The sequence below is a fragment of the Artibeus jamaicensis genome, unplaced genomic scaffold, assembly GCF_021234435.1.
Source record: "Artibeus jamaicensis isolate MK-2021 breed Jamaican fruit bat unplaced genomic scaffold, CSHL_Jam_final scaffold_369, whole genome shotgun sequence".
Lineage (NCBI taxonomy): Eukaryota > Metazoa > Chordata > Mammalia > Chiroptera > Phyllostomidae > Artibeus > Artibeus jamaicensis.
Window position 1 is genome coordinate 34,002,569 of NW_026522042.1, and position 26,884 is coordinate 34,029,452.

The 26,884-nt window shown below is 54.0% G+C and overlaps 1 protein-coding gene across 2 annotated transcripts in view; it reads left to right on the forward strand.

Annotated features, from left to right (window-relative positions):
• Positions 1–26,645, forward strand: part of LPCAT1 (lysophosphatidylcholine acyltransferase 1) — a 41,757-nt gene extending 15,112 nt beyond the window's left edge. Inside the window, exons 2-14 of one of the 2 annotated variants that reach the window (XM_037137327.2) lie at positions 1,374–1,516; positions 9,416–9,630; positions 11,191–11,303; positions 12,632–12,692; positions 13,021–13,079; positions 15,149–15,183; positions 16,362–16,416; positions 18,068–18,150; positions 20,373–20,498; positions 21,084–21,237; positions 22,575–22,673; positions 22,928–23,069; positions 24,289–26,645. In XM_037137327.2, coding sequence (XP_036993222.2) covers positions 1,374–1,516; positions 9,416–9,630; positions 11,191–11,303; positions 12,632–12,692; positions 13,021–13,079; positions 15,149–15,183; positions 16,362–16,416; positions 18,068–18,150; positions 20,373–20,498; positions 21,084–21,237; positions 22,575–22,673; positions 22,928–23,069; positions 24,289–24,473 — 1,470 coding nt within the window. In that variant the 3' untranslated portion in view covers positions 24,474–26,645. Of the gene's footprint in view, positions 1–1,373; positions 1,517–9,229; positions 9,290–9,415; positions 9,631–11,190; positions 11,304–12,631; positions 12,693–13,020; positions 13,080–15,148; positions 15,184–16,361; positions 16,417–18,067; positions 18,151–20,372; positions 20,499–21,083; positions 21,238–22,574; positions 22,674–22,927; positions 23,070–24,288 lie in introns of those variants that run through there. The other variant, XM_053657360.1, reaches the window with a different exon arrangement.
• Positions 26,646–26,884: the final 239 nt, after the last annotated feature.

The following is a 26,884-nucleotide window of genomic DNA, read 5'->3' on the forward strand; positions in this document are numbered from 1 at the left end:
CCCACGCCAGCAGGGCAGCAGGTCTGCCGGTGCTGCTTCCGTTCAGCCTCCCACTGAAACAGGAGCCTCCGGCTGGGCTGTGGGTGCCCCGCCCCTGAAACCGGAGACGAGAAGGGCCATTAAACATTGCCATCATTAGCAAAATGTGGTTATCAGATCTGCACCGTCCGGCAGGCAGCCTCAGCCACAAGTGGCTGTTGAGCACTTGAAACATGGCGAGTATAAGTTGGGACTCCCTGTAAGCATCACACACTGGATTTCCAAGACCTGAAAAATGTGTGGGTGCTCTCGTAATTTTTGTATTGAGTACACACTGAAGATCGATAGTCCAGGTATATTGGGTTAAATAAACTATATTAATTTCATCACCTGTAGTTTTTAAAAATGTGGCTGCTATAAAATTAAAAATTGCCCTCGCGGCTGTCATTGTATCATGTGGAGCAGTGCAGGAGCCCAAGGGACTCGGCAAAGCCCACAGTAACAGCCAGCGTGCACTCGGCTGCGGGTGACAGAGACCCAGCGGTGCCGCGGAGGGCTTCTCAGTCTTGTTGGGTTGAGACCTCACCTGTCTCTGCATCAAACCTACATGTTTGAAATTATTGGACATAAGCACTGCATCTGGGCATCATAAAGCCTTTGTGAGTGTTTAAGTCTCTCATCCTCTCCTGGTCCATCTCTGACTGATCCGCTGAGTGCCAGCTGGTACAGCAGCAGAGCATCACCTCGTGCATGGACGTACTTGTGTTTCAGTGACAGCTGCTGGTCCCCCCGGGACTCTCTCCGACTTGACCACTCTGCCGAACCCATGTGTCCATCACTTCCACCCCATGTTGGCACTGTCCCATCACCTGTGGGGCCTGCCCTTCTCCATGGAGCCCCCACCTCCCTTCCCACTGTCCCCCAGCTAGACCCATGGTGGCACATTCTCTGCTGGGCTCCCTTGGGCTGGAAAGCCACCCAAATTCTCTGGTCCTCCTTGTAGTCCAATCTCATCGGCTCCATACCTGCTATCTTGCCACTTCACAGATGCCAGCTTAGTGCCGCAGCAGCATCCTCATATCACAGAAGGCACAGCTTCGGGGCTGCCTGAGGGCCTGGGCGTGGGGACAGAGGGCTTCGACTCCAGGAGAGAGCTCGCCATCCCCTTCCTCGGCCGACTCTCAGGGATGACTTAAGGAGGGAGTGGGGAGGTGGGGCGGCAGGTCACCCTGGGTACGACGACCAGGGTGCTGCCTGCCTCTCCCAGCCATTTGTGAGAGAGCAGCACCCTGGCTGGGGCGTATACCCACCCAGCTCCTGCACAGCTTCCATAGGAGTCAAGGGAGAGATTCCCTGGTGACTGCTCCTGGAATGACCTCAGTCTGTCTCCCCAGATTGCAGTCATGACGCTGACGCTCTTCCCCATCCGGCTGCTGCTTGCTGCCTTCATGATGCTGCTCGCCTGGCCCTTCGCGCTCATCGCTTCCCTGGGACCCGCAGAGAGGGACCCGGAGCAGCCCCTGGCCCTGTGGCGGAAGTAAGTTCTTGCCTGTGACGCTCTGATGTGGGGAGTCACAGGGCCATTTCTCTGTTCTCACAGCTCCCAACCCCGCAGCGTGGTGTAGTCCATCCTCCCCTCCTTGAGGCAGTGTGCGCTAGGGCTGCACTCTCCCCGTGGGGACACTGCTGTCCCGGCTGCAGCTCCCTCCCTGGCGCACCCCTGCCAAGGTCTCCAGCTTCTAACAGGGCCTGTCGAGCCGTGTGACTGCTATTTCCATGTCCCAAGCACAGAGATCCCTCGTTTTCCATGTTTCCCAGCCCCCCAAGTGCCAGCTGGCACATGTTCCACCTGCCGCCCCTGGTCTGGTCTCTGCAGGGTCGCGTGTCCCTCCTTGCTTTGGAGACACCTGAGTGCTTCCTTGCTTGTACGTAGTGAATATTAGAAACCCGGTGTTCTGTAGGTGGACACATGAACACGTCTCAGCTGAAGACCCAACATGGACCTCAAAAAGTTTAATCAGTCACTTTTCCTGTTGACTAAAGCGCCTAAAGCTGCAATGTCAGAACAGCATAAGGATTTCGGTATCTTTAGTGTCTTAAAAGGTATCATTCATACTGAGAACTCAAGTGCTGACAACCCGTCCATGTCTTGGCATCTTCAGTCATAAGGATCCTTGGTGGTTGGTTCAGAAGTAGAAGCATTGTTAGTTCAGTGGACAGAGTCCAGCAAAGTACCCACAAGCCAAGGCTGGCTGCTGCTCGTTTTTTGTAAATAAAGGTCAGTTGGGACACAGCCACGCCCACTCGTTTTACGTGCCGTCCAGGCTGCGGTCGTGCAGACCCGAGGAGCGGTGACAGAGGCCACGCGGCCGCAAAGCCTAACATACTTGCTTTCCAGCCAGTACGGGCTGAGTGGGTGGGCTCATCCTCTGTTCTCGGGAAAGAGTCGGAGCCGCAGGCACATTGACGCCCAGGGAGGGCGTGGGGACTGGCCCCTGTCCTGAGTGTGGGTTCTCCTGACACCCACGTGCCCTGGTCGGACAGCAGTTACACGCAGGGCAGAGGTTCGAGGGTGTGCTGAGCTGTTGTTGAATGTGCTGTGGCTCGGCCTGGGGGTGGTTCGGGCGTCCAGGGGACCCTTCACATGGGGTCTTCATGCGCTCGTCCTCAGGGTATTTCATTTCTCAGACCATTCTCGGTTTCGAAGGGACCGCAGTCTCCCTTCCCCCCTAGGAGGTCCGAAGGCAGGCTGTGGCCGTCTCCCCACTCTGTGCCAGGTGTGGTGCACGGCCTGCGTGTGCCGGACGGTGGTTCCCAAGTGGATGAGTGCGTGGGAGGAGCGGGTGAGTAAGTGAATGACGGAGCCAGAGCTGGGGAGGGCGAGCGAACGAGCGCGTGCTGCTGGGCCTGGCGTCCCCGCGGTCCCCTCGGCCCTGGGGCGGCACCGTGAGCCTCTGCATTTCTCCTTCCCGGGTTGTCATTTCCCTTTGAAGGTCACGTTTTTTGTGAGTGGTGTTTTTTTTTAATGTTATTACCGTAAAATATAAATTTGGTGTAAAATATAGAATGGAGCAAAATAAATCTAGACCAAATAGGAATCAAGATGTCCATTTTGGAAAGTTGAGAACTGTCGCTAGAAAGCAGAGATTTTGTAGTTTCGACAAATTACAAATGATTTGATTAAAAGTTTGGTATTTTAGTAGTGACAGGAAAATGACATTTCGCAGCACTTTCTGTGTGGATTCTTGTTTCTTCTGCTCTGTCCTCAGGCAGAGCCCCCCTGCCTCCACCCTCCTCCCCCAGCTTCAGACTCTGACTTTTCCAGATAGATGCCTCTGGGCTGCTTTCCATTCCCCAGACCAACTCCAGGAGGCCTTTCTTGTCTGTGAATAATTCACTTGGCCTCATCGAGTGATAAATGGGCCACAGCAAACAGTTCCCATAGCCCTGCCTCACAGATGCCTCACGAACGTCCCGTGTGAGTGGAGAGCCCCACACAAGGAGACACAGGGTGTCTCCAGTTTCACGTGCACTCTGGGCGTGTAGGTCCACAGAGACGGTGTATCATTCTCTCTGTGTACATGTATATACATGTGCGTGTTTCTGTGTGTGCATATGTGCTGCATGTGGGTGCAGGCATGTGTTGTGCGCACACGTGTGTGCCCATGTGTACCACAAGCATGTGCATACTTACATGCATGGGTGTATCTGTGTGTTTCATGAGTGCATACATGCACACGTGTGCACATACTTAGGCTGCACACATTGCCCTGGGTTGAATTCCCGAGACACAGCCCTCAGGGTCTCCGTGCAGCAGTATATTACGGGAAACTCGCTAATGCTGGGTCCTGGGCTGGGGGTGGTGCTCTGTGCACACGGAACTCCTCAGAGGGAGACACAGTGAGAGGGGCCAAGTGTGGGACCCGGGGAGTCAAGAGGAAACAGACTTTACAATAATGGGGTTCAGAGCAGATGCACTTCTGGACACACCGTGGAGTACCATTGGGCATCCGGCGCGGGAGGAGGTCCCTTCTTACTGCGCACAGCTGTTCGCTTCTGAGCAGACCGATGTTCGATTAGGGAGCATTTTTCTGAATGTAAGTTAGTGTCATCCAGAAGTTCCTAAAATAAAAATCTTAGGCTTTTTAATGAGAGGAGGAAGGACACACTTTTGCAAAAGGCACTCACTCTGAGTTACTTTCCAAACACACAGTGTTGTGAAAACTGTTGTATCATCTTGCACAACCTGACCAGCAGACTGACTGACGCCAGAGCCGGGCCGGGCCAGGCGGACCCACAGCAGTGGTTGGTCTCCGTGCCGACCCTCTGCACTCATGTGGGGGAAGGAGTGTGTCTTCGTCCTCTCAGGCTGTCTTAACCTAGAACCACCAGCTGGGAGACTCAACAGCAGACTCTCATGGCTGGATTCTAGAAGTCAGAGGTCAGGGGGCCAGCCTGGTCAGGTCCCTAGTGAGGGCCTCTTCCTGGCTGCTGGTGCCACCTTCTCACTGGGTCCTCACAGGACAGAGTTCTGGTCTCTCTTTTTCTTCTTATAAGGACACTGGTCCTATCAGATTAGAGCCCCTCCCTATGACCACATTTAATCTTATTTCTAAACACAGTTATATTGGGGATTAAAGCTTCAACATAGGAGTTTGGGTGACATGATTCAGTCCTGAGTGCTTCATGTGGGGACTCCGCTCTCAGATCTGAGTCCATCTTCATGACAACTCCTGCTGCCATGTGTCCATTGGAGGGTGGAGGCTGGACTTGAACTTACTTTTAGCTTTCCTCTGCTCTCCTAGAAGCCTCCCCCACCCCCATGGTCTCAGTTTAGGATTGCCGCAGAGAAGCCCAGCAGCCCCCACGTGCCCTTCACGTCTGCAGCCCAGCACTGCCTCCACGCCTGCTGCCCAGGAACCGTCCCTACCACACACAGCCCCTGCCCAGCACTGAGCTCGAAGCTCCGTGCAGCTCCAGAACGTGGCCCAAGACTCATGCTCTTCCTCCTCAACTGCCGATGCTTCCCTCCCTGGGGTGGTCCCATCAGTGCACAGGCCAGCTGTCCCCTCTCCCATGGTCTGGGTGCTCCCTTTTATAGCAAAACCATTTGAAATGTGCATATCAGTCTCCAAGACCACATGGATCTTAAAGATCCAGGTGGACTGGGTTCATGCTCCACTCCTCACATGCCTGCATATTCAGGGACCAGCACCCCAGCAGTCACCCCAGGGCAGTCAGGACACTCCCTCCACCCGGACACACCATCTCCCTCCTCAGTGTCCAGTCATCCCCCACCTCCGTGGCCCTTTCCCTGCTGTGGGCCCGTCATGTCCTCCTGGCTGCGTCCCCCTACTGCCGACCTGGGCTGCAGTGAGTCCCTGTGCTCTCCTGCTGAGCTCCTCTAGTTCAGGATGTCTGCAGCTCTCCACAAGCCAATGACTCCCAGGCTCCTTCCTTCATCCCAGACCTCTCCTCAGCCCACCTTGGAGCTTACCTGTATGTGGGTGGTCTTTAGTTCAACACGCCCAAACAGAGCTTCCAGGCTTTCATCTCCCCACCTGTTCTGGCCACAGCCCCACCTCCATCGATGGGACTTCATATTGTCTGTGGCCAGGCCAGGCCCAGGAGTTCCTGGGACTTCCCCTCTTGCACACATATCTTTCCCACCATCAGGAAATGTAGTGGCTCCACCTCCAGAATGCACTTGACCCCTCCACATGGTCCCACTGCCTCTGGCCCAAGTGCCAGTGTGGCCTGTCAGCTGCTCCACTGCTTCTCTGTGTCAAGACAGCAGTCAAGGCTCCTCTGCAAATGGAGTCAGAGCTCGGCTGTCCACTGCCTCCACCCTGCAGGCGCCTGTGTCCAGGAACCGCAGAGTAAAACTCTCCTTCCCGTCAGCACCTGCAAGGCCCTCGTGATCTGTCATCCCTCCCTCCCTGTCTTCTACCACACTCCTGTCCTTTCAGCTCTCTAATGCACTCCCACCCCAGGACCTTTGCACAGGCTGCTCTCCCCCTTTGATGTGCTTCACCCAGATGTGCGCAGGGTTAGCTCATTACTGTATGTCTGTGCTCAGTGGTTTTCCCTCTGCTGTTCCAGACCCTCCCGACTTTGCTTTCCTTTTATTTGTCTTGTTTCACGGACAATACCTCATTTTGATTTACTCCGTGATTCACTAATTTTTTTTTAAACTCATTTGCCACCCTAACGAGTGAACTGCAGGTGGGCAAAGGTTTCTTCCTGGGTACCGTGATGTGCCCTCATGCCTGGCAGAGAGTGGGTGCTCAGTACACATTGCAGAACGGAGGGAGTAGAGTCGCGAAGGAGGACGGGTGGTAGGAGGCAAGTCTGTGGCCCACCCTTACAGGTCCCACTCTGCGGTCTCCGCCCCCTGCTTGTAGTTTGTCTCCTGTAGGCACTGCGACCCGAGGAAAGACCTGTTACTTGGTCTGTTGAGGACAAACCCCCAACTACATGGCGGGAGGCAGCGAGGTGCATTTATACGCCGTCTCACATTGCAGTGCCACCTTGTGGTGACTTAGTACACGCTCCTGTCGTGGTCATGGTGTTGGACGCTCGTTCCGCACCTGTGATTCTCTGAGTTATGTGCCCATTCGCTGGCTTTGTGTTTGAACTTTCCTTCCTTGAACTTCTTTTTTTTATTTTGCAGAATTTAGACCTTTTGTTTTGCCTCTTAACCAAAGCATAGTGAGCCCTGAGCATAGACCTCGTGGTCACCGCTGCTGCTGGGACCCCGTTCTCCTCCCAGTGTGCGTCACCCAGCTCCTGTCTGCTGCTCTCTCGGGCACCATCTGCTGTTTCCTGGGCTTGTTTCTGTTGCTTTTTCTGGGGTTTTTGTCTAAGACTTTCTGGTGTGTCAGGTTCTTTTCTTAGAAGGAGGACATACAAGAAGAACTCAGACATGTTTCGTGTCTGCTAATATCTGCAATCTCCCTCTCCCTGCACAATTGGTGGATAGTTTAGGAATAGAATTAAAGGTTCCAAACCTCCCCTGGCAGGTATGGCTCAGTGGATTGAGCACCAGCCCACAAACCAAAGGATCACCAGTTCAATTCCCAGTCAGGGCACATGCCTGGGTTGTGGTCCAGGGCTTCAATTGTGGGCACACAAGAGGCAACCACACATTGATGTTTTTCTCCCTCTCTTTATTCACCGCTTCCCCTCTAAAAATAAATAAAATCTTTAAAAAATTTTTTAAAGGTTCCAAATCTTACATCCTCAGAGCTCTGAAGAGGTGGGTCTGCTGCCTGTTTCACCTGCAACACTGTTGCTAGAACACCTGTCTGATCTTCACTGGGAGGTCTCAGGGTCTTTTTTGTCCTTTGTTACTTCAACGATTCTTGAGGGAAGTTTCAAAGTGTGAGACTTTTTTAAAAATTCAGCACCTCGACAGGGAGTGAAGATTTATGTCTTCCTTCAGCTCAGAGAGACTCTTCTCCTCTTGCCTTGTACTCTGTCCGCTTCCCTCCTTTTTCCTGCTTGTTCTGGGAGATTCCCGCTCCTCGTTTTCCAGACTTTCTTGTGAATTGGTCATTTCTTCAGCGAGACCATTGATTTCCAAGAGTGTTTTCATGTTCCCTGCACTGTCCAGAGGGCCTTGCTCTTGACCATGTGTAGCAATGCTGATGACAGTGTGAGTTTTTAACCCCCTCCCCCTTCTGAGCCAGCTCTGGGGATCTCTGTGGCTCACAGTCTGTCACATGGCTGGGGCTGCCCAGATCTCAGCCTTGATGCTGTCCACGTGTGTGCTGGGTGGAGGAGAAGGTGGAGGTCCCTGCCCTCATACAGGTAGATCTGTGTCCCAACTCGCGTTTCCCTAGAGAAGCTCGAGCACCTTGGGCCTGTCACTGCGGGCTGAGCCTTAGTGTGGGTGGTGCTGGGCCCCGGCGACTTCCAGCAGCCAGAGGGCTATGCTCCAAGGCCACGCAGCCTTCTGCACTTTGAGTGGGGACGGGATTCCTCCAAGACCTTTGGGGAACTGTCAGGTCACCCCCCACCTCATGTCTCTGCCGTGGGCTACCTGAGCTTTGATCTGAGGTGGTGGGTGTGTCCTTAATTGAGAGATTGAGAGATTGAGATCTGGTCCCCACTCTTTAAACCAGCTCTCCTCCCCCTTCTGCCCCCGAACCTGCCTCCCAGGCTTGTTTCTGTTCCCACGGCAGCTTCCTCCACGGCCCCGATTCTTCCTCCTCGAAGCCTCACTTCCTCCTCCTCATGCGTCACAGGGCGTCTGTCCACTTTCGTGTCTGTGCACGTTGTTACCGTGAACAATAACGTGCATATTACATGTGCAGTAGGACACGTAGTGGCGAGTGTGGGCATGCACAGTCCCACCAGCTCTCGGTCCCCGGCATCCCCGCCTGCAGCCTCAGTCACTGTTCACCCTCAAACAGAGGTGTTTCCAGTGGCTTCTCAGGGTCCTGCGCTCTTCTGGCGACCGGCGACTGCTCAGAGCAGTCAGGCCTCATCTTCTGGAATTTTCAAGCCTCTCGGGAGGTCAGTCTGGTGGAGCTTGAGGCTCTGGCGCTTCTGCAGCGACTTTGCCCAGGTGACCACCCAGGTGAACCGGCGGCCGAGTGAGACGTGGCTCCCTGTGAAGCCGACTCCTTCTCCCTGTGGGCTGGCGCGCGTGCAGCCCCAGGGACGCACTTGCCAGGACACTCGTCCACGTGCGGCTTCAGTGACATGTTGAGTACTGATCTCGTTTGTCACTGCCAGAGGTTACCATGAAAGGGAATGTACAGACTTAAACGCCAAAATCCTCATATATTTTTTTAAAATAGGACATAAATTCACTTGATCTAGGCTGGTTTTATTTTATCTTCCACATTTATTGTTGACCTAATTATACCCAGAAAAGGTTCATTTTAATAACACTACATCTGATTCTGGGACCCTCAGACAACCTTGGAAGACGAGAGTGGGGAGTCTGCATGCAGGCCTCTGCTGCCAATCTCAGCTCCGGGTCACACTGTGATATGTACACTGGGTGTGTTAATGATTTATCACTTCAAATGTATTTGTACACTTAGAATGCTAGTACACATCTTTCTAGCCTTTAAGGTATCGGTATCTATAATTCGGCCCCTGTTATATATTCCTGGGTCACGTGTCATCTTAAAGTTGCCGAGTTGCAGAAGAGCTGGCCCTCGATTTTCCTGAGTAAATGAATGAAGAAGACCTCCCACTGCACATTTAAATAAAGGGAACAGTACCTTTCCCCCTTTAGAGGACATTTCAGTAACAGTTGTTGCAAGTATAAGTTGGCCCTGGATGGCTAAGCCAGGTCAGCACTGAGACCCCAGGGCTGGTCTCCGTGTGACTGGCCCCGTGTGACTGGCGTGTGCCTAACGAGGTGGGCAGGGCTGGGACCCACCGCTTGGCCTCCTCTGACTTGCACCTTCTTTCGCAGAGTCGTGGACTTCCTGCTCAAGGCCGTCATGCGCACCATGTGGTTCATCGGCGGCTTCCACCGGGTGGCCGTGAAGGGACAGCAGGCCCTGCCCACCGAGGCGGCCATCCTCACCCTGGCACCACACTCCTCCTACTTCGACGCCATTCCCGTCACCATGACCATGTCCTCCATCGTGATGAAGGCCGAGAGCAGAGACATTCCCATATGGGGAAGTGAGTAAGACCCCTCCCCACCCACTGGAGGGAGGAGCCCCCCACCTGCTGGTTAGAGCTGGCCACTCCCACAGGGAATAGTCACTGGGTCTCCTGTCCACATTTCCCCTCCTTTGTGACCTCCTCTGTAAGGAGGAGATCCCCTCCTCCTCCATTGTTGTGGTTTTATTTTTTGTCAGCACACTGTTGCCCTCAGATACAACTCACTGAAGTACTGCTTCAAGTCCTATCGCAGAGGACTCCATCTGGAAGTCTGGGAACAGCTCAGTAGCTCCAGCCCCATGCCCTAGTCACTGTGCCCAGGCTTGTGAGCATCCTTAGGCTGCGTGACAGATTAGGAAACCAGTGGCTTTAAAACAACAGAAATGTGGGCTCGCTCCGGAGCCAGAAGCCTCTTCATCAAGGTGTCTCAGGGCTGAGCTCCCTGGGGGACACCAGGATGGGGAGGGTCCTTCCTGCCCCTCCCGGCTCCTCGGGCTCCAGGCATCCCTGGGCTTGTGGCTGAGTCACACCAGCGTCTCTCTTTGTTGTCCCATGGCCCCTCCCTGTGTCTGTGTCTCTGTCTCTTATAAAGACACTTGTCATTGGATAATCCAGGACGATCTCACTTCAAGATCCTCACCTAATTACATTTGCAAAGACCTTTTCTTTAAAATGTTCTGGGGGTTAGAACGTGGACACGTCTTTTGGGGGTCACCACTGAGCACAGTTACCATCGTTGTGGGAACTGTAAGTAACCTGGGGCAGTTGACATGGTCCGCTCACTTCACAGGTGAAAACATGCTGGGCCTGGCCCAGCCCGGTCCAGCTAGAGCGCTGTCCGTGGTGCCCCGGGGGGCTGGCCAGCCTGTGCCAGGTCTCGACTGCCCGGGTCTTCCTCCAGCCGCCCCACCCCAGCCTCTGCTCTGGTCCTCGCCCCCCGGCCTCCCTGCCTTTACACTTCACTTGGGTTCCGGAGCAGGGCCGGTCCAGGCAGAGGCAGGCGATGCTGGGCCAAGGGCCGCGGGAACAGGGGCATCCGCTGGCCCCACGTCCCCGCTTCGTCCACCTGCTCTGCGTTCCCACATGGCACCTAACACTTTAGTGTTCCTTTGACAGTTATACTGGAGGCTGCTGTGTGGATTTTATTTTGATAAGCTGGACATTTTGAGGGAAGGTCCAGCGTATCGCTGCTGTTGGCAAAATGGGTGCTGCCAATGTCGACTTGATTAGATGTGGGCCAGGGGGCATCTGTCCAGGCCGTGGTCACAAAGGGTCACAACAGGGCGGCTCTTAAACAACAGGCATTCATTTCTCACAGTCCTGGAGGCTGGACGTTCGAGCCCAGGGTCTGGTCTGGACTGGAGAGGCCCCTCCTGTGGGTCCCAGGGATCGGTGTCGCCTCCCCTCCCTCTCTCACTGGTTTCCCGCAGCCAGGAGTCCACGCCTTGTGGTCGCGGTGCATTCCCGCGGTGCACACCCTGTAGTGTAGCCCTTGGGACACGTGGGGGTCCCGCCTGTGGTCCAGCCTGCTGGGGCGGAGGCAGTGCTCCCGACACAACGCCTCGCCCTCTCTTTCAGCTCTGATAAAGTACATACGGCCGGTCTTCGTGTCCCGGTCTGACCAGGACTCCCGCAGGAGGACCGTGGAGGAGATCAGGAGGCGGGTGCAGTCGAAGGGCAAGTGGCCGCAGGTGACGCAGCCCTGCTCACACGAGAGCAGGCTTATTCCAAAAGGTTCCTTAAAGATGGGGGGGGGGGGCGGGGAGAAGCCAAAAGACCAGAAGTTGCCTTCCCTGAGGGCTAGAAGTGTTTAGTTTCCTTTTAGTCTTGATGAGTGTGCAAATCTAAGAATCTGCTAAATAGGTGCTTTTGGTTCTGGAATTTTAAAATTTAAAGAAACAAGGAGAAACCATTCAGATCTGCATCTCAAGTTCCCCCAATCATCTTTATTAGCAACAAACCTTTGTATAAGCTCTGAGTTGGAAAGAGCTGCTAACCTGCCCACGGTCAGTGTGGCCGCGTGTCCGAGTGGTGTGTTCACCCGCTGAGTAGAAGCAAGCACTGCTTCTGGGCAGCCGAGACCATGCTGCCTGTCATGTGTCTGCTTCCCGACCCAGGCCATGAGGCGTGGGCCTCGGCTGGTGGTAGCTGTGGGTGTGTCTGGCCCATGCTGTATTTTTCTTTTTTCAACTGAGCCGACACTGAGAAGCTGGAAACCCCACAGGACTCTGGGTTCTGGCTTCACAGAAAACACTGAGGTTGGGGGGCCTGGCTCTCGGCACCTGTGCCCACGGGCAGCTACTCGAGTGGTCCCCTGGGTTGCCACCCCTACAAGTGCAGGTCATTCCTCTTCCTCCTTCAGCTTGCTTGCCAGATCCTTGGCACGGCGGGGTTGGACTCTGGCTGGCTCAGTGCCATCTGGAGACGGTCTTCTCCTCAGGAGCCTGAATTGAAAGCACCCACCTGGGCTCTGCTTTTCAGCAGTGGAGAAAGTTCACGTGCCTTTGCTAGAAGTCAGTACAAGTCAGCGACTGGAAGTCCAGTGGGGAAGGTGCTGCTTAACAGCAGATTCTGTTCATGTTTGCACTTGCTGGGCCAGCACCCCCACCTCCCTCAGGGCCGTCCTGAGTCCCAGGTCCTTTAGACGAGGGCCGGCTGTCGTCTGTGCGCCCATGTCCTGCTCTGCCTGCGGGACGCCTGCTCCACACTAACATTCACTCCGTGCAGTTGTGCCTGGTCCTTGCGGCAGCCGGGGGGCGGGGACCATGGTTACCCATCTGCAGGCCCCTGGTCTGAGAAGGTTGCTGTTGTCTGTTTGCATTGCATCCAGATTTTGATAAATCCCATAGTTAGGACATGGGCGTAAGCTTCCATAATGCATTTCAACTTGTTCAACTGAAAATGGTTAAGGTATCTAAATTATGTCAGCAGTAGTGAATTAGATTGTGAAAATTGGCACCTGTGAACTCTGAATTATGTCTCTTTATTGCTGAACTTTTTTTTTTTTTTTCATTTCAAGATAATGATTTTTCCAGAGGGAACTTGTACCAACAGGACCTGCCTAATTACCTTCAAACCTGGTATGTAGTTTTCTTAATTACGTTGTTTTCTTTTTGAGAAAGTGGGGAAGACCCTCGCTCCCACCCGGCCTCTCAGCTGCCCCACCAAAGGGCAGCTCAGCCTGCAGGCGCCCCCCTCTGCTTCCTGCCGGCAGGGCCGCGACCCCAGAATTCTCCAAGTATTTCCCACCAGCACAGATATGGGGGGAACCTTGCAGGCGCTGGATCTCGGCTGACCAGGAAGGCCTGGCGGGAAGCCCCGTTCGTCCCGAGGCCAGCACGAGACGTGCAGGCGCAGGCCCCGCTGCCACGGCAGTACGGAGGTGTGCCTTCGTCCCTTTTCCTGCAGGTGCCTTTATCCCGGGAGTCCCTGTCCAGCCCGTGGTTTTGCGGTACCCGAATCAACTGGTGAGTCTGCTCTCCTGAGGATTCGAGTTAAGGTGAATGGCCTGGGCGTGAGAACTGGGAGGTGTTTGGATGCACCGATATCTGACTTGCCGTGGTATTCCCGAGCGTTCCGCACAGAGTCCTGCCTCCGTAGGCCAGGAGGAGGCGGTCCTCCTCTCACAGGGTCGGTCCCGACATTGCACGTCAAACACACAGCCTGCTCCCATGTTGTCAGCAGCTCTCACTGCCCAGTTCCCACCCCAGGACAGTGTCAGAGAGTAGTTACGTTCTGAAAGGCTGGGGCAGCAAGGGAGACAGGATTCAGGTGACTTTGTCGTTTGTGTGCCTTTATCTTGCCTTGGTTGGGTGTAGAGGTTTGGTTTGTTTAAGAGAACATAAGGGATGTTTTGGCTTCCGAGCTCCTGAACAGTCTTGAGGGACCCCCAGCTCAAGGGCAGAGCCTGCCCGAGTCCTCAGAGCAGGCTCCGGCCGAGGCCCCACTGGCCTCTGTGTCCGCCTCTGGGCAGCCGTCACGTCAGCCCTTCCCTCGGTGCCCGGTGGCATTCTTTCCATGCCGGCTGTGTCTCACCTGTGCCGTAACCCCATTCGGTGGACATCCTCCTGCCTCCGTGAGCTGAAAGCCTCTTGCAGTGGAGAGAGGTCCACACACACTCATGTCCCGGGCTCTCCGGGTGCTAGAGGCACCAGCGTGGTCCCCAGGGGGGGACGCGTGAGGTGCATCTGCTCATAACATGGAGCTTTCTCTCCGCCACAGTGTGTCTTTGTGACAGCAAAGGAAGGGACTCACGGGTCAGGGCACAGTGGGCTCTAGAGTCCCTGGTGTAGATGTTGGCAGGATTGCACACGGCATCTGTGGACACAGGGGGCTTCTGGGCCGGGCCCTTGGGGTCCGAGGTCTGCACGCCGGATCCTGTGCCTGCAGGTGTGGGCAGGCACAGTCAAGGCTGTCTGAGCAGCCAGTAAATGTCAGTCAGAACTGGTCTCCACTCAAACAGACAGATAAAATTATTCTCACTGCGCAGCTGAAACTGAAGAGGCGTATTTATTCACTCTTCCCTGGAGAATCTGACATCGGTGTGTAGAATTCTAGATTTTCTGTTCTTTAAGTTTGTTCCATGAGTGTATTTTAAGCAGGGACCTCACTGGGTTCTAGCAGCATTCAGCTCAGCAGTCCGAGAAGCGTAGCATCTGCTTCGTCCTGTGCTGTGGGCCCGGCTCCCACGCTCAGCTGCATCCCCAAAGGAGCAGCCCCGCTGCTGGCAGGTCTGAGCACAGACCCATGCTGAGGGGGCAATGTGGGGCACAGGGAACCCTGTGCATGGGTTCGCACAGGCCTCTGAGGTGGCGTGCAGCAGGTGTCAGGACTGTGGAAGGCAAAAGCTCACGTGGGTGACCAGCGTCAGGGTAGAAACAGGCACCTGGTATCCAGTGTCCCCACCTAGGTGCCTGGCGCGGCTGCCGAGGCTGAGGATGGAGAGGGTGTGAAACGCCCCCGTGGGGCCCTGGGCTGGCATGGGGGTGCAGGAGACACTGCCCTACAGCGGCTTGTCCTACCGCCTCCCGAGCCTGGGGCCGACCCACAGGAGTGGGGGTGCAGGTGGGTGTTGGGATGGAATGTGGCTGGGTGCTGGGGACAGGCCGGCAGGTGCTGCAGGCACTGCAGGCCCTGCAACCAGGCCTGCGTGAGCAAGCCTGAGAGAGCAGATGGACAAAGTGGACTGCTCGTTGCACCTGGAGTTGCCAGGGATACCTTGAGAAGGGAAGGGCAGAAGAGGGGAGCTGGGGCCGGGTCTTAGGTGGAGGTTGGCAGTGGTGACCTTGGTTTTGTGGGAAGAGAGATGAGTGTATCTGGGGGGAGGTCTGGGGACCTAGAGGTGGTGAGCACCCAGCTTCTCCTTTGCCACAGAGTGGACTAGAAAGATGGGGAGACCAGCATTGCTGGGGTCGGTGGGAGGCTAGGATGAGGGCAGAGATGGGGACGGGCGTGTCTGCGGAGGGAGGAGCCATGTGGCCTCCACGGGAACTCCTGACTCCTAGCCCTGCTTCACCCACTCATTTCTTGCCCCCAGGACACCATCACGTGGACGTGGCAAGGCCCTGGAGCGTAAGTCAGACATTGTGCTGTCTTGTTTGTCCTGTTCTGCGGGAAATGCCCCAGTTACTTTTAGCCAAAGTGAGACCTGAATACGGGACCTGCTGCTATTTGATAGCAGTGAGATTCAGCCCATTGTGAAAACTAAATGTAAAAATCAGGCCATCTTCATACCCTGGGTTCCAGGAATTAAATTAATTTGTGCCTTCAGCCCAATGAGAAAATAATCATAAGTCTTCTTTTCTTGCCCTGTGTCTGTCAGCTCAGCGATTACCAGCCTGTCCCTGGAAGAGGCGGCAGACCTCCAGGTGGCTGCCCTCCTCTTGCTCAGCTATGGGGGGAAAGGCACAGGGGTTCCAGGCAATTCTGGCCCCCAGGGTGCTGCTGTTCGAGCTGGTGTTTGGAAGAGGAGGGTGGGTGCTGAGGCCAGGCCAGAGCCCTCCCAGGGCCCCCAGGCCTTGCCGAGGTGTTTGGATTGGGACTCCGGGGAGGCGCCCTGAGGCGCGGCATGTCTTGAGTGGTGGCCTTTGCATTTCTGAGTCTGGAATGTGGACAGTGGGTGGCGAGAAGCGAGGTGTAAGCTGGGAGAAAGGTTGGGGAGGGGCTCCTTTGGGGTCTGGTGGACTGGGCTTGGAGCTGTCAGTGATAAGGCAGAAGTGGGGTGTGTAAGAGTTAAGAGGGGAACTGTGTATCAAGGGGGTAGTGAGTGAAGGCCCAGGGACAGGATTCTGGATGGCTCCCCATCTCCACTCCTGCAAATAAAAGTGTGGTGACACTCACTCTGAGGTCAGGAACTCTGGGAGCCAGGCTTGGGGATGGCATGGCCTAGGGCCTGTCCAGCCTGGGCTGCCGGGACATCTCCAGGGCCAGGACAGGTGAATGAGCTTCCTGAGCTGGAAGACAAGCTTGGGAAATAGTGTCTTGCAGTGCAAGCTAAAGTTGCAGATACAGGTGTATTTAAGAAGAATAGGGAAGACTGCTATTTAATAAACGAAGCCTTGTCTCTCACTGCTGTGTTTCAAGGTTCAGATTTAGGCTGAGGAAGGCGCAGCACCCCCTTCCTGAAGGAGAATTAACTGTCCAGTGCTGCCCTCTGCAGGGCAAGGGATCTGGAGTTGTGCTCCAGATTTGGAATAGTTTAACTCGATGGAATTTTTTTAACCGGTGCTATAAATCTACTTGTTTTTAAGGTTGGAAATCCTGTGGCTTACCCTGTGTCAGCTTCACAATCGAATTGAAATTGAGGTTTGTATAGATATAGTGTTACACAATGTTATCTTTGGGTTATAGACACATTCTATCGAGGTCTTTTATAGATTTAGTATTATATCAGTGTCTGTACAAACATAATGCTATACAGTGTTATGTTGTCTGTATAGATACAATGCTATGTAGGCATCTACGTAGGTACAGCGTTACATTGTATTATGTTGGGGTCTGTATAGAAACAATGTTATATCATCTGTCTCTTTGAACTCTTCTCATTTCTCACTGGCTCCTCAGAGGTGCTTCCTAGTAATTTTGCCTCAGTTAGTTTGTGTCTCTTCAATGATTTTGAATACATGCAGATAAGATTTTTTAAATCTACAAATCCATCATTCTTTTATTATGCTTAGTGCAGCTTAGGGACATATAAAATTGACACATATGCATTGAATAATGTTCTAATTTTTACCTGACACTAATACTGCTAAATTCATACTGCTAAATTTGTCATGCTGTCTGTCATCCTCTCTCTGACACTTGGTTAGGTCATGTAGCCTGCCTTTCAGTTTGCATCCCATTGAATGTCTCAGACAAAGTCGCAATGCCCATCCTGTCAGCTGAAATAAATTGTAAAGGTTTTCTGAGTGAATCAGAAATAGAGTTTATTTTTTTAAAGGGAATTAACAGGTTACTCTTGTACCTGAAAATTAAATATGAGTTATAAGCAACTTAAATATTTAATGAAACAGTTTACTACCTTCTGATAAATTTTGCAGAGTAATACTGACTATAGATGAGCCAGCTTTCCACCAGGTTTTTCCCTTCAGTAGAATGTAAGCCACTTAACACTCAGGACTGAGCCGAACGGGCCTTGGCCCAAGTTCAAGTGTAGCAAGGCCTCTGCTTAGGATATTTTATGTGGCTCACCTGCCGGTGGAAACAGCTCTATTTCAGACCTGGCTTCTAATTGTGAACATCGGAGGGAAGCTCTGCGGCTCATGAAATTCCTCTAAATGTATCTGCTCCTGGTGTCGCTCCTCCAGGACACTGGTGCTAATTCGAGGAACTGCTGCAGTTACGTGGTTCTTTTCCATGTAGCTGTAAGCGAATGGAGTTCTATGGTGAGAATTAATAGGACTTCAGGATATTCCTGAATTCTTAAGTATTCATATTAAACAAAAAGGGCTCGTGCTTGTTTGCCTCTTCTGCATGGTAGGACTTATTTAAAGGGCCTTGTAAGTGTTGCTCACTCAAAGACACGTTCATGGGACAACTTACTGTAATCTCCAAATACAGTGTCAAAGAGCTAATCACTGTCTCTTAGATAGAAATAGTTTGTTGTGTTATCCTCAGCACGAAACTGAGAACTTCAGAAATGAAAACACACACGTACATAACTCTTTTGCATGTAAAGACCAAGCCCCTGTGTGAAGTTACAAATACAGTTCACAGACCACAGCTTCGGTGTCGGGGGAGTGGGCACTCCTAGGGAGCAGTGGTGAGCTGGGAGCTTTCCACACACGTGTACATTTATGTATGTGCACGCACGACCACTTTGGACATGACTAATGGCAAGTGCCTTGGCAGATCTCAATTTTGTCAGTCTCACGATTGTCACTGAAGGTTGGCGTGGGTAAGGTGGGTGTCTTGTGACACTGTGGAAGTGACTCGGTCTTCTCCGTGTGCTCAGTTCCTCCCAGTGTACAGCCCTTCGGAGGAGGAGAGGAAGGACCCTGCCCTGTACGCCAGCAACGTGCGCCGCGTCATGGCCGAGTGAGTGTGCCTTCCCCCTCCCCCGGGCTCTCTGACCCCCCGTGACTCCCTGAGGGTCACTCTGGACTCTCATTCACCTGCTGTTTTCCTCCTTAGCACTGCTAAAAATAAGGAAGCCAGTAACATCAGGAAAACAGGCTCCTGACAACCCAGTGAACAAGCACGGACTGTGCCTTTGGGGCGCACACTGTACGCCTCTGCTTTTGTCCAATAACATTCTGTTGCTCAGCATTTCAGAAGAAGCTTAATCATCACTTAATTTCACCAACATCGAATGTGCCCACATCCATCGATGCCCCCGGGTGCTGTGTGCATGGGCGCCCCCATAGTGACCGGCAGCAGAGCCCGCGGTGAGGGCGCTGATCTGTGCAGACTTCGGGGTCTGGGCAGCAGCATCCTCGAAGCCTCGCTGCCCCTCTACCCACAGAGTGTGAATTAACGCCCCTGCTCCATCGCACCGGGCTCGTGTGGTCGCTGCACACCTAGGCTTGGGCAGTGACTCGTCCCACTGGTAGCGCATCCATGGCACAGTCAGGACCTTGCCCACCTCGTCTTGCCTGCTGTTCCCGGCTTGTTCCAGGCAGCAGCAGTGTCACCTCACGTCCCTCCTGCTCCAGCCGCCCTCGTCCCTCCTGTCCCGTCCTCTCCCCATCTCCTCTCTCCTATTCCAGAGCAGCAGGAGCTGCCCCCCACTTTGCCCCCCTCGGTGCCTGGGGGTTGCTCAGCAGCTCAGTGGCTCTGACAGTGAGTGGCACTTGCATGGGGTCCACACAGCTGCATAGGGGCGTTAACAGTTGCTCTTGCTGACCTGTGTGACTCAGCTGTCTAAAGTAAAACATCTCAGCGCACACACTGCACCCTCACTTCACTGCATTCTGGGAGACTCTATTGGGCGAAATCGTGCATGTCACCTCCACCTGCACGAATTAGAACTCAGCAGCATGTTCGGTCTTTGTCCACAGGCTCCTCAGAAAGCTGGGTGCTGGGGACAGAGTGCACTGCCCCTCCCACCATCCTCTGAAACTCCTCCTCCCTGTCTCTGAAGTACACACCGGCCACCAGGATGCACTTGACCCTCAACTTTTGGGAAGTTAGGGCTCTCGGTGACATCCTTGTTCGGCCTCTTGATAAAAAATAACATTCACCCATGGAATGGCAGGCTCAACGGGTTAGGTATAAATATTCTTAATACACATTGAAATTAACTATTAACAATTTTAAAGATATGTATCCTAAAGAAACTATCTATATTAACAGTGGGGAATGGTGATACATTCCATGGAAAAGGACAAATAACCCATGGGGCACCCTCTTGTCACAGCAGAATTTCAGTGGGCTGTCACCTCTCTGGTCTCTAGTCTCACCTGCGAACGCACCTGGGCAGGGCCAGGATCCCCGAGGGCTCTGTGGGCCGCCCCTGAGCTGGCCTTCCCCTGCCTTCCTGTGGAATAGTCCAAGACTCTGCTGACACGAACCTGACCTCTGTCCCCGAAGGGTTACACCCAAGCTTGTCAAGGAGAGCATCAGGGCTACTATTTCTTTCTCACATCACTGCACACTGTCGTCATGGCAGCAGGAACTTTTATTCTAATGATTTGAAACTCATTCCATTATTAGGGTGAGGGGCTGTTTAGTTTTCTATCCTGGGTAAATTTTCTACCCTGAATGTTTTCTTTAATAGTCAGGAGAGGTTTTTTCATGGACTCTGACAGAGTTCTGAGAGGGGCTGAGTTCCGACTCTCTCCCCAAATTCAGAGCAGTGCCAGCTCTGATTAAAGCGGTCCCTGGTGACCTGTGAAGAGTGGAGCTTCCCCATCAAACACCCCCTTGGGACAGTGCTATCATTAAGGCCCAAATGCATGCTTGTTATCTAATGGGGCGCAAACCGAGATAATTCTGAGTTAACAGCAAAGCTTGGGGCAGCCCCAGGAATTGAAGTTCACGGTCAGCCATCAGGCAGTTATGTTTAGTGCTAAACATGGACTTTCCTCGTCACCCGTCTGTGCTGCTTCATATTCTGAGTCTTCCCCTCATGTTTAAATCACCGTGTGGTGAAGGTACCGTGGGGCTCAGAGCAGGATGCAGGGTGCGCGTGCCGGCATTGCCACTGCCAGGGTTCCTGCCAGCAGAGCTGACGCGGGAGAGACCCCAGGGAAGCTCCTGTGAAGCAGGGCGGCTGCCCTGCAGGGGGCGCTCATGATAGGGCCCCTCCTCTGCCGTAGGGCCCTGGGCGTCTCCGTGACCGACTACACCTTCGAGGACTGCCAGCTGGCCCTGGCAGAAGGGCAGCTCCGTCTCCCTGCAGACACCTGTCTTCTAGAATTTGCCAGGCTGGTGAGGGGACTGGGGTGAGTGCCTTGTTTTGTTTTGTTTTGTTTTTACTCTTAAACAGTTAGGATGCTTGCTTGAAATCTGTGACAAGCATTGGGGCTGCGGCGTGTGACAAGGCAGGTATGTTGCACTCGGTAACAGTGAGAGAAAAGCTTTTTACTGGACCGGAAACTTCTGGCAGAACCTCACAGGGGCCTCCGCCCTGCAGGTGTCAGTGCCCGAGCTGGAGGTCCCAGTGGCACCCAAGCGCTGCCCAACATCTCCCTGTTGGGACAGGGAGTCCAGGAGAGAGTCGGACTGCTTATTCTGGTGGTTGGTTACTGTTTTTTACTTCAGTCCACGTGGCAGCGAGCGCCTCGTGGTTGATGCACCCCGCACCCCGGGGCGTCCTGGTGTGCTCCCCGCCGGGGGCACGAGCACTTCTGCAGACGCTTAGACAAAACTCGCTGCATGCCTTCGAGTTATTAGAAGCCTCTTCTTGAAAACCAGCTGCTCAGCCGATATGTAATTTTGAGATTGTGATATGTCTTAAAACAGTAAACTTCCTGTTTTGGGCATTCTGTGATCTTAGTGAAATGAACCTTTTTCTCTTTTTTGTTTAGCCTGAAACCAGAAAAACTTGAAAAAGATCTGGGCAGATACGCAGAAAGTGCCCGGATGAAGAGGGGAGGGAAGATCGACGTCTCCGAGTTTGCCGCGTACCTGGAGGTCCCCGTCTCGGACACGCTGGCTGACATGTTTTCCCTGTTTGATGAGGTAGCCCTGTCACCCGGTGAGGGGCAGGGGCTGCCAAACCTTCGATTTTGGAAGTAGAGAAGGGAAAACCACCCCTAAAGGGCCCCATCCTAACAGCCCACCTGTCTCACAGAGAAAATACAGAGTATTTTCTCCCATGGTTTTAAATGCACAAAAAATTGACATTTAAATTCATGTTTGCTGACGAACATGTCCGTAGTTTAGGTTTCCTTGAATCAGGTCACATGGTGATGCAGGCCAGTGGCCCCTGCCGTCCTGTCCCAGAGGCCCCGCTGACCCAGCGCAGCCAGACCTCCAGTCATGCGGTGTGTGCCAAGGGCTCCTTCAGCCACGAATGTTGCATGTGAACAATGGAGTGTGTTCCGCATGAACACATAGAGTTTCATGTGTGTAAAATGTGCCACGTTCCATGTGACAATGTTGCATGCTCTTCGTGGCCACAAGGCCCAGCGTGCTCTGGCATGGCAGAACAAGGACAGTCGGGTGGCCGATGTGGGCACAGGAGACCTCGTGGGTCTGCAGGTCGTGAAGCACCACCGTGGGCAGCAGGGGGGCCCACCCGGGGGTCCCCCAACTACAGACGGCTTTCCACGAGTTGAGGCTGTGGGTTTCTATTACCGTCAGAGCCACATCTGTGGCTGCGTTTCACTTGGCACTTTGATGACAGTGTCAGGTTTGAAACAGGAGAGTGAGTGTGGTCCCAGCTGGTGACACTGATGACGTGTTATTAGCAGCGAGCCTTGGTCGAGCCCCAGACACCTTACCACAGCACGTGGGTTGTTCATTTTCACTGTTGAGTGTTTTGAGGGCACGGTGGTCTCACAGGTCAGAGCCTCAGAGAGCCTCAGATGGGAGGCTAAACACCTTCCCAGAGCCGGGCGCACATCGGCTTGCCACCTGGCGTGAACTGGGCCTGCGTGGCACCTGTAGCTGCCGGGTGCCATGTGTCTGCGCCCAGCGGGGACTCGCCTTTATTCTGCATGTGCACTGTGTGCTTCCCACAGGCGAGGTTCTCAAGGCCCAAGTGTGACCCCTGTCATTGGCAGGTTTTTTTCTAAAAGGAAAGGTTTTGCAGGCAATAGGAATCATGCCTCACATACTGAAAACTGGTTGTAATGGCCTAAAAAGGTGGGTTGTAATGGCCTAAAAACGTTCATAACCACTGACTTGGAGAAGTCAGTGGTTATGAACGTCCTTCCAAATGCTCTTTTCATGTAGACAAATGCTCTCAAGTTTTTGTGGAGCTAGCCCTTAGTTGAACGCAGCAGCCCCTGTTGAACCCCAGCTCTCCCAAGGGAGGTGGCTGAGCTGCCCCTGAGGGTGTCTTCCTTTCACAGAGTGGGTGCGGCGCAATGGACCCGAGGGAGTACGTGGTCGCCTTGTCCGTGGTCTGCCGGCCGGCCCAAACCCTGGACACCATGCAGCTGGCGTTCAAGGCAAGTGCAGGGTGCATTTGTGAGTTTAATTTGTGGGGACAGTGAGGCATGGGTCACGTCAGATCTGTGATGCATCTTTATAGTCCCTAAGCTTACAGACTGGCTGTGGCCATGCTGCCTGGCGGGATGGGGGCCTACCGGAGAGCTGCAGCACCGAGGGAGGAAAACCGGGCCACTCTGGACAGGCAGTTGGGGCTGGCAGGGCCGAGGACGAAGGGGGGGTACCTCGGGGTAACGCCAGGCTTGCCTTGCAGATGTACGGGTCTCAGGAGGACGGTAGCATAGACGAGGACGCCCTGTCCAGCATCCTCAAGACAGCCTTAGGGGTGGCGGAGCTCACTGTGACCGACCTCTTTCGGGCAATCGACCAGGAGGAGAAGGGGAGGATCACATTTGGTGAGAGGCACTGGGAGCAGGGAGGATGGCCCACTTGTACAGAAAGCGGGGGACACACCTGGAGCCCCTGCCCACCTGTGCTCGCCAGGCACCCTGTGTCTCCCATAACTGGGAAATTCTCAAGAGGACAGTCCTTCCCTGAAACCTGGCCAGGATGGGTGGGAGCTTTCGAATCTGATTTCTTCAGGTGATGAACAGAATCAAATTCCAAAAGCTCGGCTATAGAGCTCGGACCCAGGACAGATGCTGTTCTGGGGGCTGTGGGCGTGTGTGCCAGGGTGGGGCAGGGCAGCCACAGTCAAAGTCCCAGTGCAGGAGCAAGTCCACCTGCCTGCGAGGACCGACTGTTGGGCAGCTTCTCTCTGGGAAGGTTTGGCTTCATTATCTGTGGCTGCACAAAGCAGGATGGCCAGACCCTCGGGTGTCAGGATCTGAAACCCTCCTGTGGGCTGGGGAGGGCAGCCAGGCGACAGGATCTTGGGAGGCAGCCTGCTCCGCACACCGGCCAGCACGCGCATTTAGAAACGGGCATGTGTTCTTGCTAGAAAACAGGCAGACATTTGCTCAGGAAAGGTCAGCGTGCACGTCTTGTTTGGACATGTTTTAAAATTGCATCCAAATGTCAGACACGGGTGGGGGGTTGTTGGCTGTGCGTGCACACACACAGTCATGCATCTGCGTTAAAGTAGGCCGTGCTTCTGGTGGTTGGGGCTGCCGATGAGGTTTGCAGTGAGCCTGACCCGCTGCAGACCTTTCCAGTAAAAGCCACTCTGAGCTTCCCACACAAGGAGACAACACGTGTGTCCTTGGACCCTGCAGGCTCCTGCCTGCAGGCCTCTGAGCTTCACTTGCTCTCGGGGTGCCTGAATGCGGTGATCTGTCCCATCCCTGACCCAGCCCTGTGGTGAGCAGCACCTCCGTCACACATGCTCAGTAGCCTGACTACCCCCTGAATTCAGGGGCATGCAATAGTCTGAGGTCTCCGCAAAGCAGGAGTAGCTGAGAGGACACAGTGGCTGTCTCTTTGCTTCTGCTGTGATTGTGTTCACAGCAGAGAAAAACTGAGTGCAGCCTGTCCTGTCCTCACCTCCAAGACCATCAGCATAGACCCCAGCCCTGCAGTGGGAGCAGCAGGCAGGCCATAGGCCCAGGAAAGAGCTCCACACTCCAGATGTCTACCCCCAAGGCCCCGACAACCCTGGTGTCCTTGTTTTTCCAGCCGACTTCAACAGGTTTGTGGAAATGGACCCAGACTTCGCAGAGGAGTATCTGTACCCCAACCAGCCGCCTTTCGAGAGCTGTGCACAGACACCCCCTGCTCCTACCCCCAACGGCTTCTGTGCTGACTTCAGCCCTGAGAACTTGGATGCTGGGAAGAAGCCCGGGCATAAGAAACTGGACTAGGACAGAAGGTGCTGAAGACACGAGGCTGCTCCCTGGCGGTCACTGCCCTGCCTCCACGCGGCTGCGAGCCCATCTGCTGTGACCACCTCCGGGTTCCACTCTCCACATAGGCTGCACGTTTACTGTCTGCAGGCCCGCCTTCCAGGGGCTGGGTTTGTTTTCATGCTGCTTCTCTGTGAGGCACTAGCCTGTGGGGCGCCTGTGGGGCACCTGGACGGAAAACCTCATGCCCACAGCGCCTGGTCTCCTCACAGCGAGACTGCGTGGGGGTGCCCTGGGCCTCACGGCCTGGCTCCGGGGTCTCCCTGCCAGGCAGGTCCTCGGGGGGCTGGGTGGAAATCAGGCATGGCTGTTTCCGCCCGTGGTGCCCCGGTTTTGGGTTTCCATCTCCCTCTTTCCACACTGCCCCCTGTGGTCAGCGGGAGGCCGCACACACAGGCCGGCGGCCTCCGCGCACACTCGGAAGGTGGGACGCGTGGCACGTGTTTCGGTTCCAGCACAAACCCTCTGCCGACCTCTGGGGTCACAGTGTGGCCGACCCGCCATCTGGTTTTTAAACATTTCTATATTTGTGGGAGTTCATGAGTATTTTATAAACTTCATTTAGATACTTCAGGAGACACTTAGCATTTTTTTAAAGAAAAATTGTTTTTCTACTTCATTTTCTTTTGAGGGTCAGAGGATATTTATTTATAGGCCTTTTTTTTTGATAGAATCTGAGGCTGTTTGTGTCTTTGACATCACTTTCTCTCTGACCTTTCTCGACCAGGTCGGTTTCTCTCCTGTTTGGGCCACCACGAGCAAGCACCAGCCCAGAACTGCTATTTCCAATCCTTAATCCTTTTTAGGCCCCATCTTTTTTTACAAATGTTAATTTCTGTTGTAATACGAGGTCATCTACTTCATCGTAGCGTCCACCGCAGCAGAAGCATTGAACGTGGGTGGCGCAAGTGAGGACAGAGGACTGGTCCCCGTCATTTGTGGTGTGTGGGGCCGTGCACCTGGAGCCGACGGCAGCCCTGGGGCAGATGGGCGGGCCCTGCTCCTAGGGACCATCTCCCCTTTTGCTCTGGCTCCATGGTGAGCAGGATGAAGGAGCCGCCCTACAGGCAAATGAACTGTGTGGACAGAAACAGTATGGAGAGTAGTGGGATCAGGTGACAGCCAGCAGATGTCCCTCCTGTCAGGGTGACAGGGGTGGCATTGGTTCTGACAGAGAAGAGCTCAGGTCCCTCAGAACTTGGGTCAGGTGAGGAGAGGTGCTTCCTGGTGCAGGAAGGGGGATGCAGCGGTGTTGCCTCTGCTGTTCCTGAAATCGCTGTGGTTCGTCTCCTTAGGCCGCGACTGGGACCTGTCCTTAAAGCACAGTCATGACCACAGACTCCAGTCTGTGCCCTGAAGCAAAGCCTCTGGGTTCCTTTGGGGAAATCATTTTTTGTTTTAATTTCTAAAATGAATGTTATATTAGGGGCCTGAAAGTGACCACCAGGGCCAGAAGCACAGGGAAAATGTTTACTAACTTCCTGAGGCACGACGTGCGTGTCTGCCGCTAGACGTCAGGACACCCCTGGCCTCCAGCCAGCGGCCCCTCCACCTTGTTTCAGCTGCTCACTGCCAGCCAGGACGCACACAGGGCCGGGGTGGGCTGAGGCCCGTTCTGGGTGCTCGGCTTGTCAGACATCTCAGACGCAGCCTTGGTAGCTGATGGTGATTGATTTTCTAATCCTAAAATGCATAAAGGTTCATTTTTAAAAGAGGAAAACCTACCCGTGACCAATGAAGGAGGTGAATAAACTAAGATATTCTGAGGGAAGGGGCCCAAGCCTGCGGCCTCCTTCCTTCATGTCTGTGGATGAAGGGTTTTTGGAATGAAATGCCTCTGGGCATTTTCAGGAAAAAAATCTCTGAGAAGCAGACTTTGAATGGATGTTTGCGCCTCCTGATCCCCTTTCTCTGCCATAGTGATTGAATGGCATTCAGAACTGTGAGTGTACATAGTGTCAGAACCTAATCCCTTCGGTGTGAGACAAGGACGGAGCGGCGAGTGCGCCCCCGGCCCCGCTGCCTGTGGGGGCCCTGCTGGGTCGCAGGGGCCCTGCTGCAAAGGGTGCCATGTAAAGAACTTCGGATTTTCAGTGGAGTGAATAAAACAAAGTCCTATGTACTTGAAGATGCTCTTTGTTACGTGTGTTTTCTTTTTTTTTACTAGACGACACAAACATTCCTTAGGCTGTGATGGGAGAACCAGTCAAGACGAGATTTCTAGGAAACAACAGAAATTCTGCAGAAGCAGCGAAGGGCCCGGAGTGTCAGCGTCTCGTGGACAAGAGCTGACGTTTCACAGAACTCAGGCTCACATGGCTGCCGCCCAGGTGGATTGATTTTAGTAATTCCTCTATATTAAGCACACA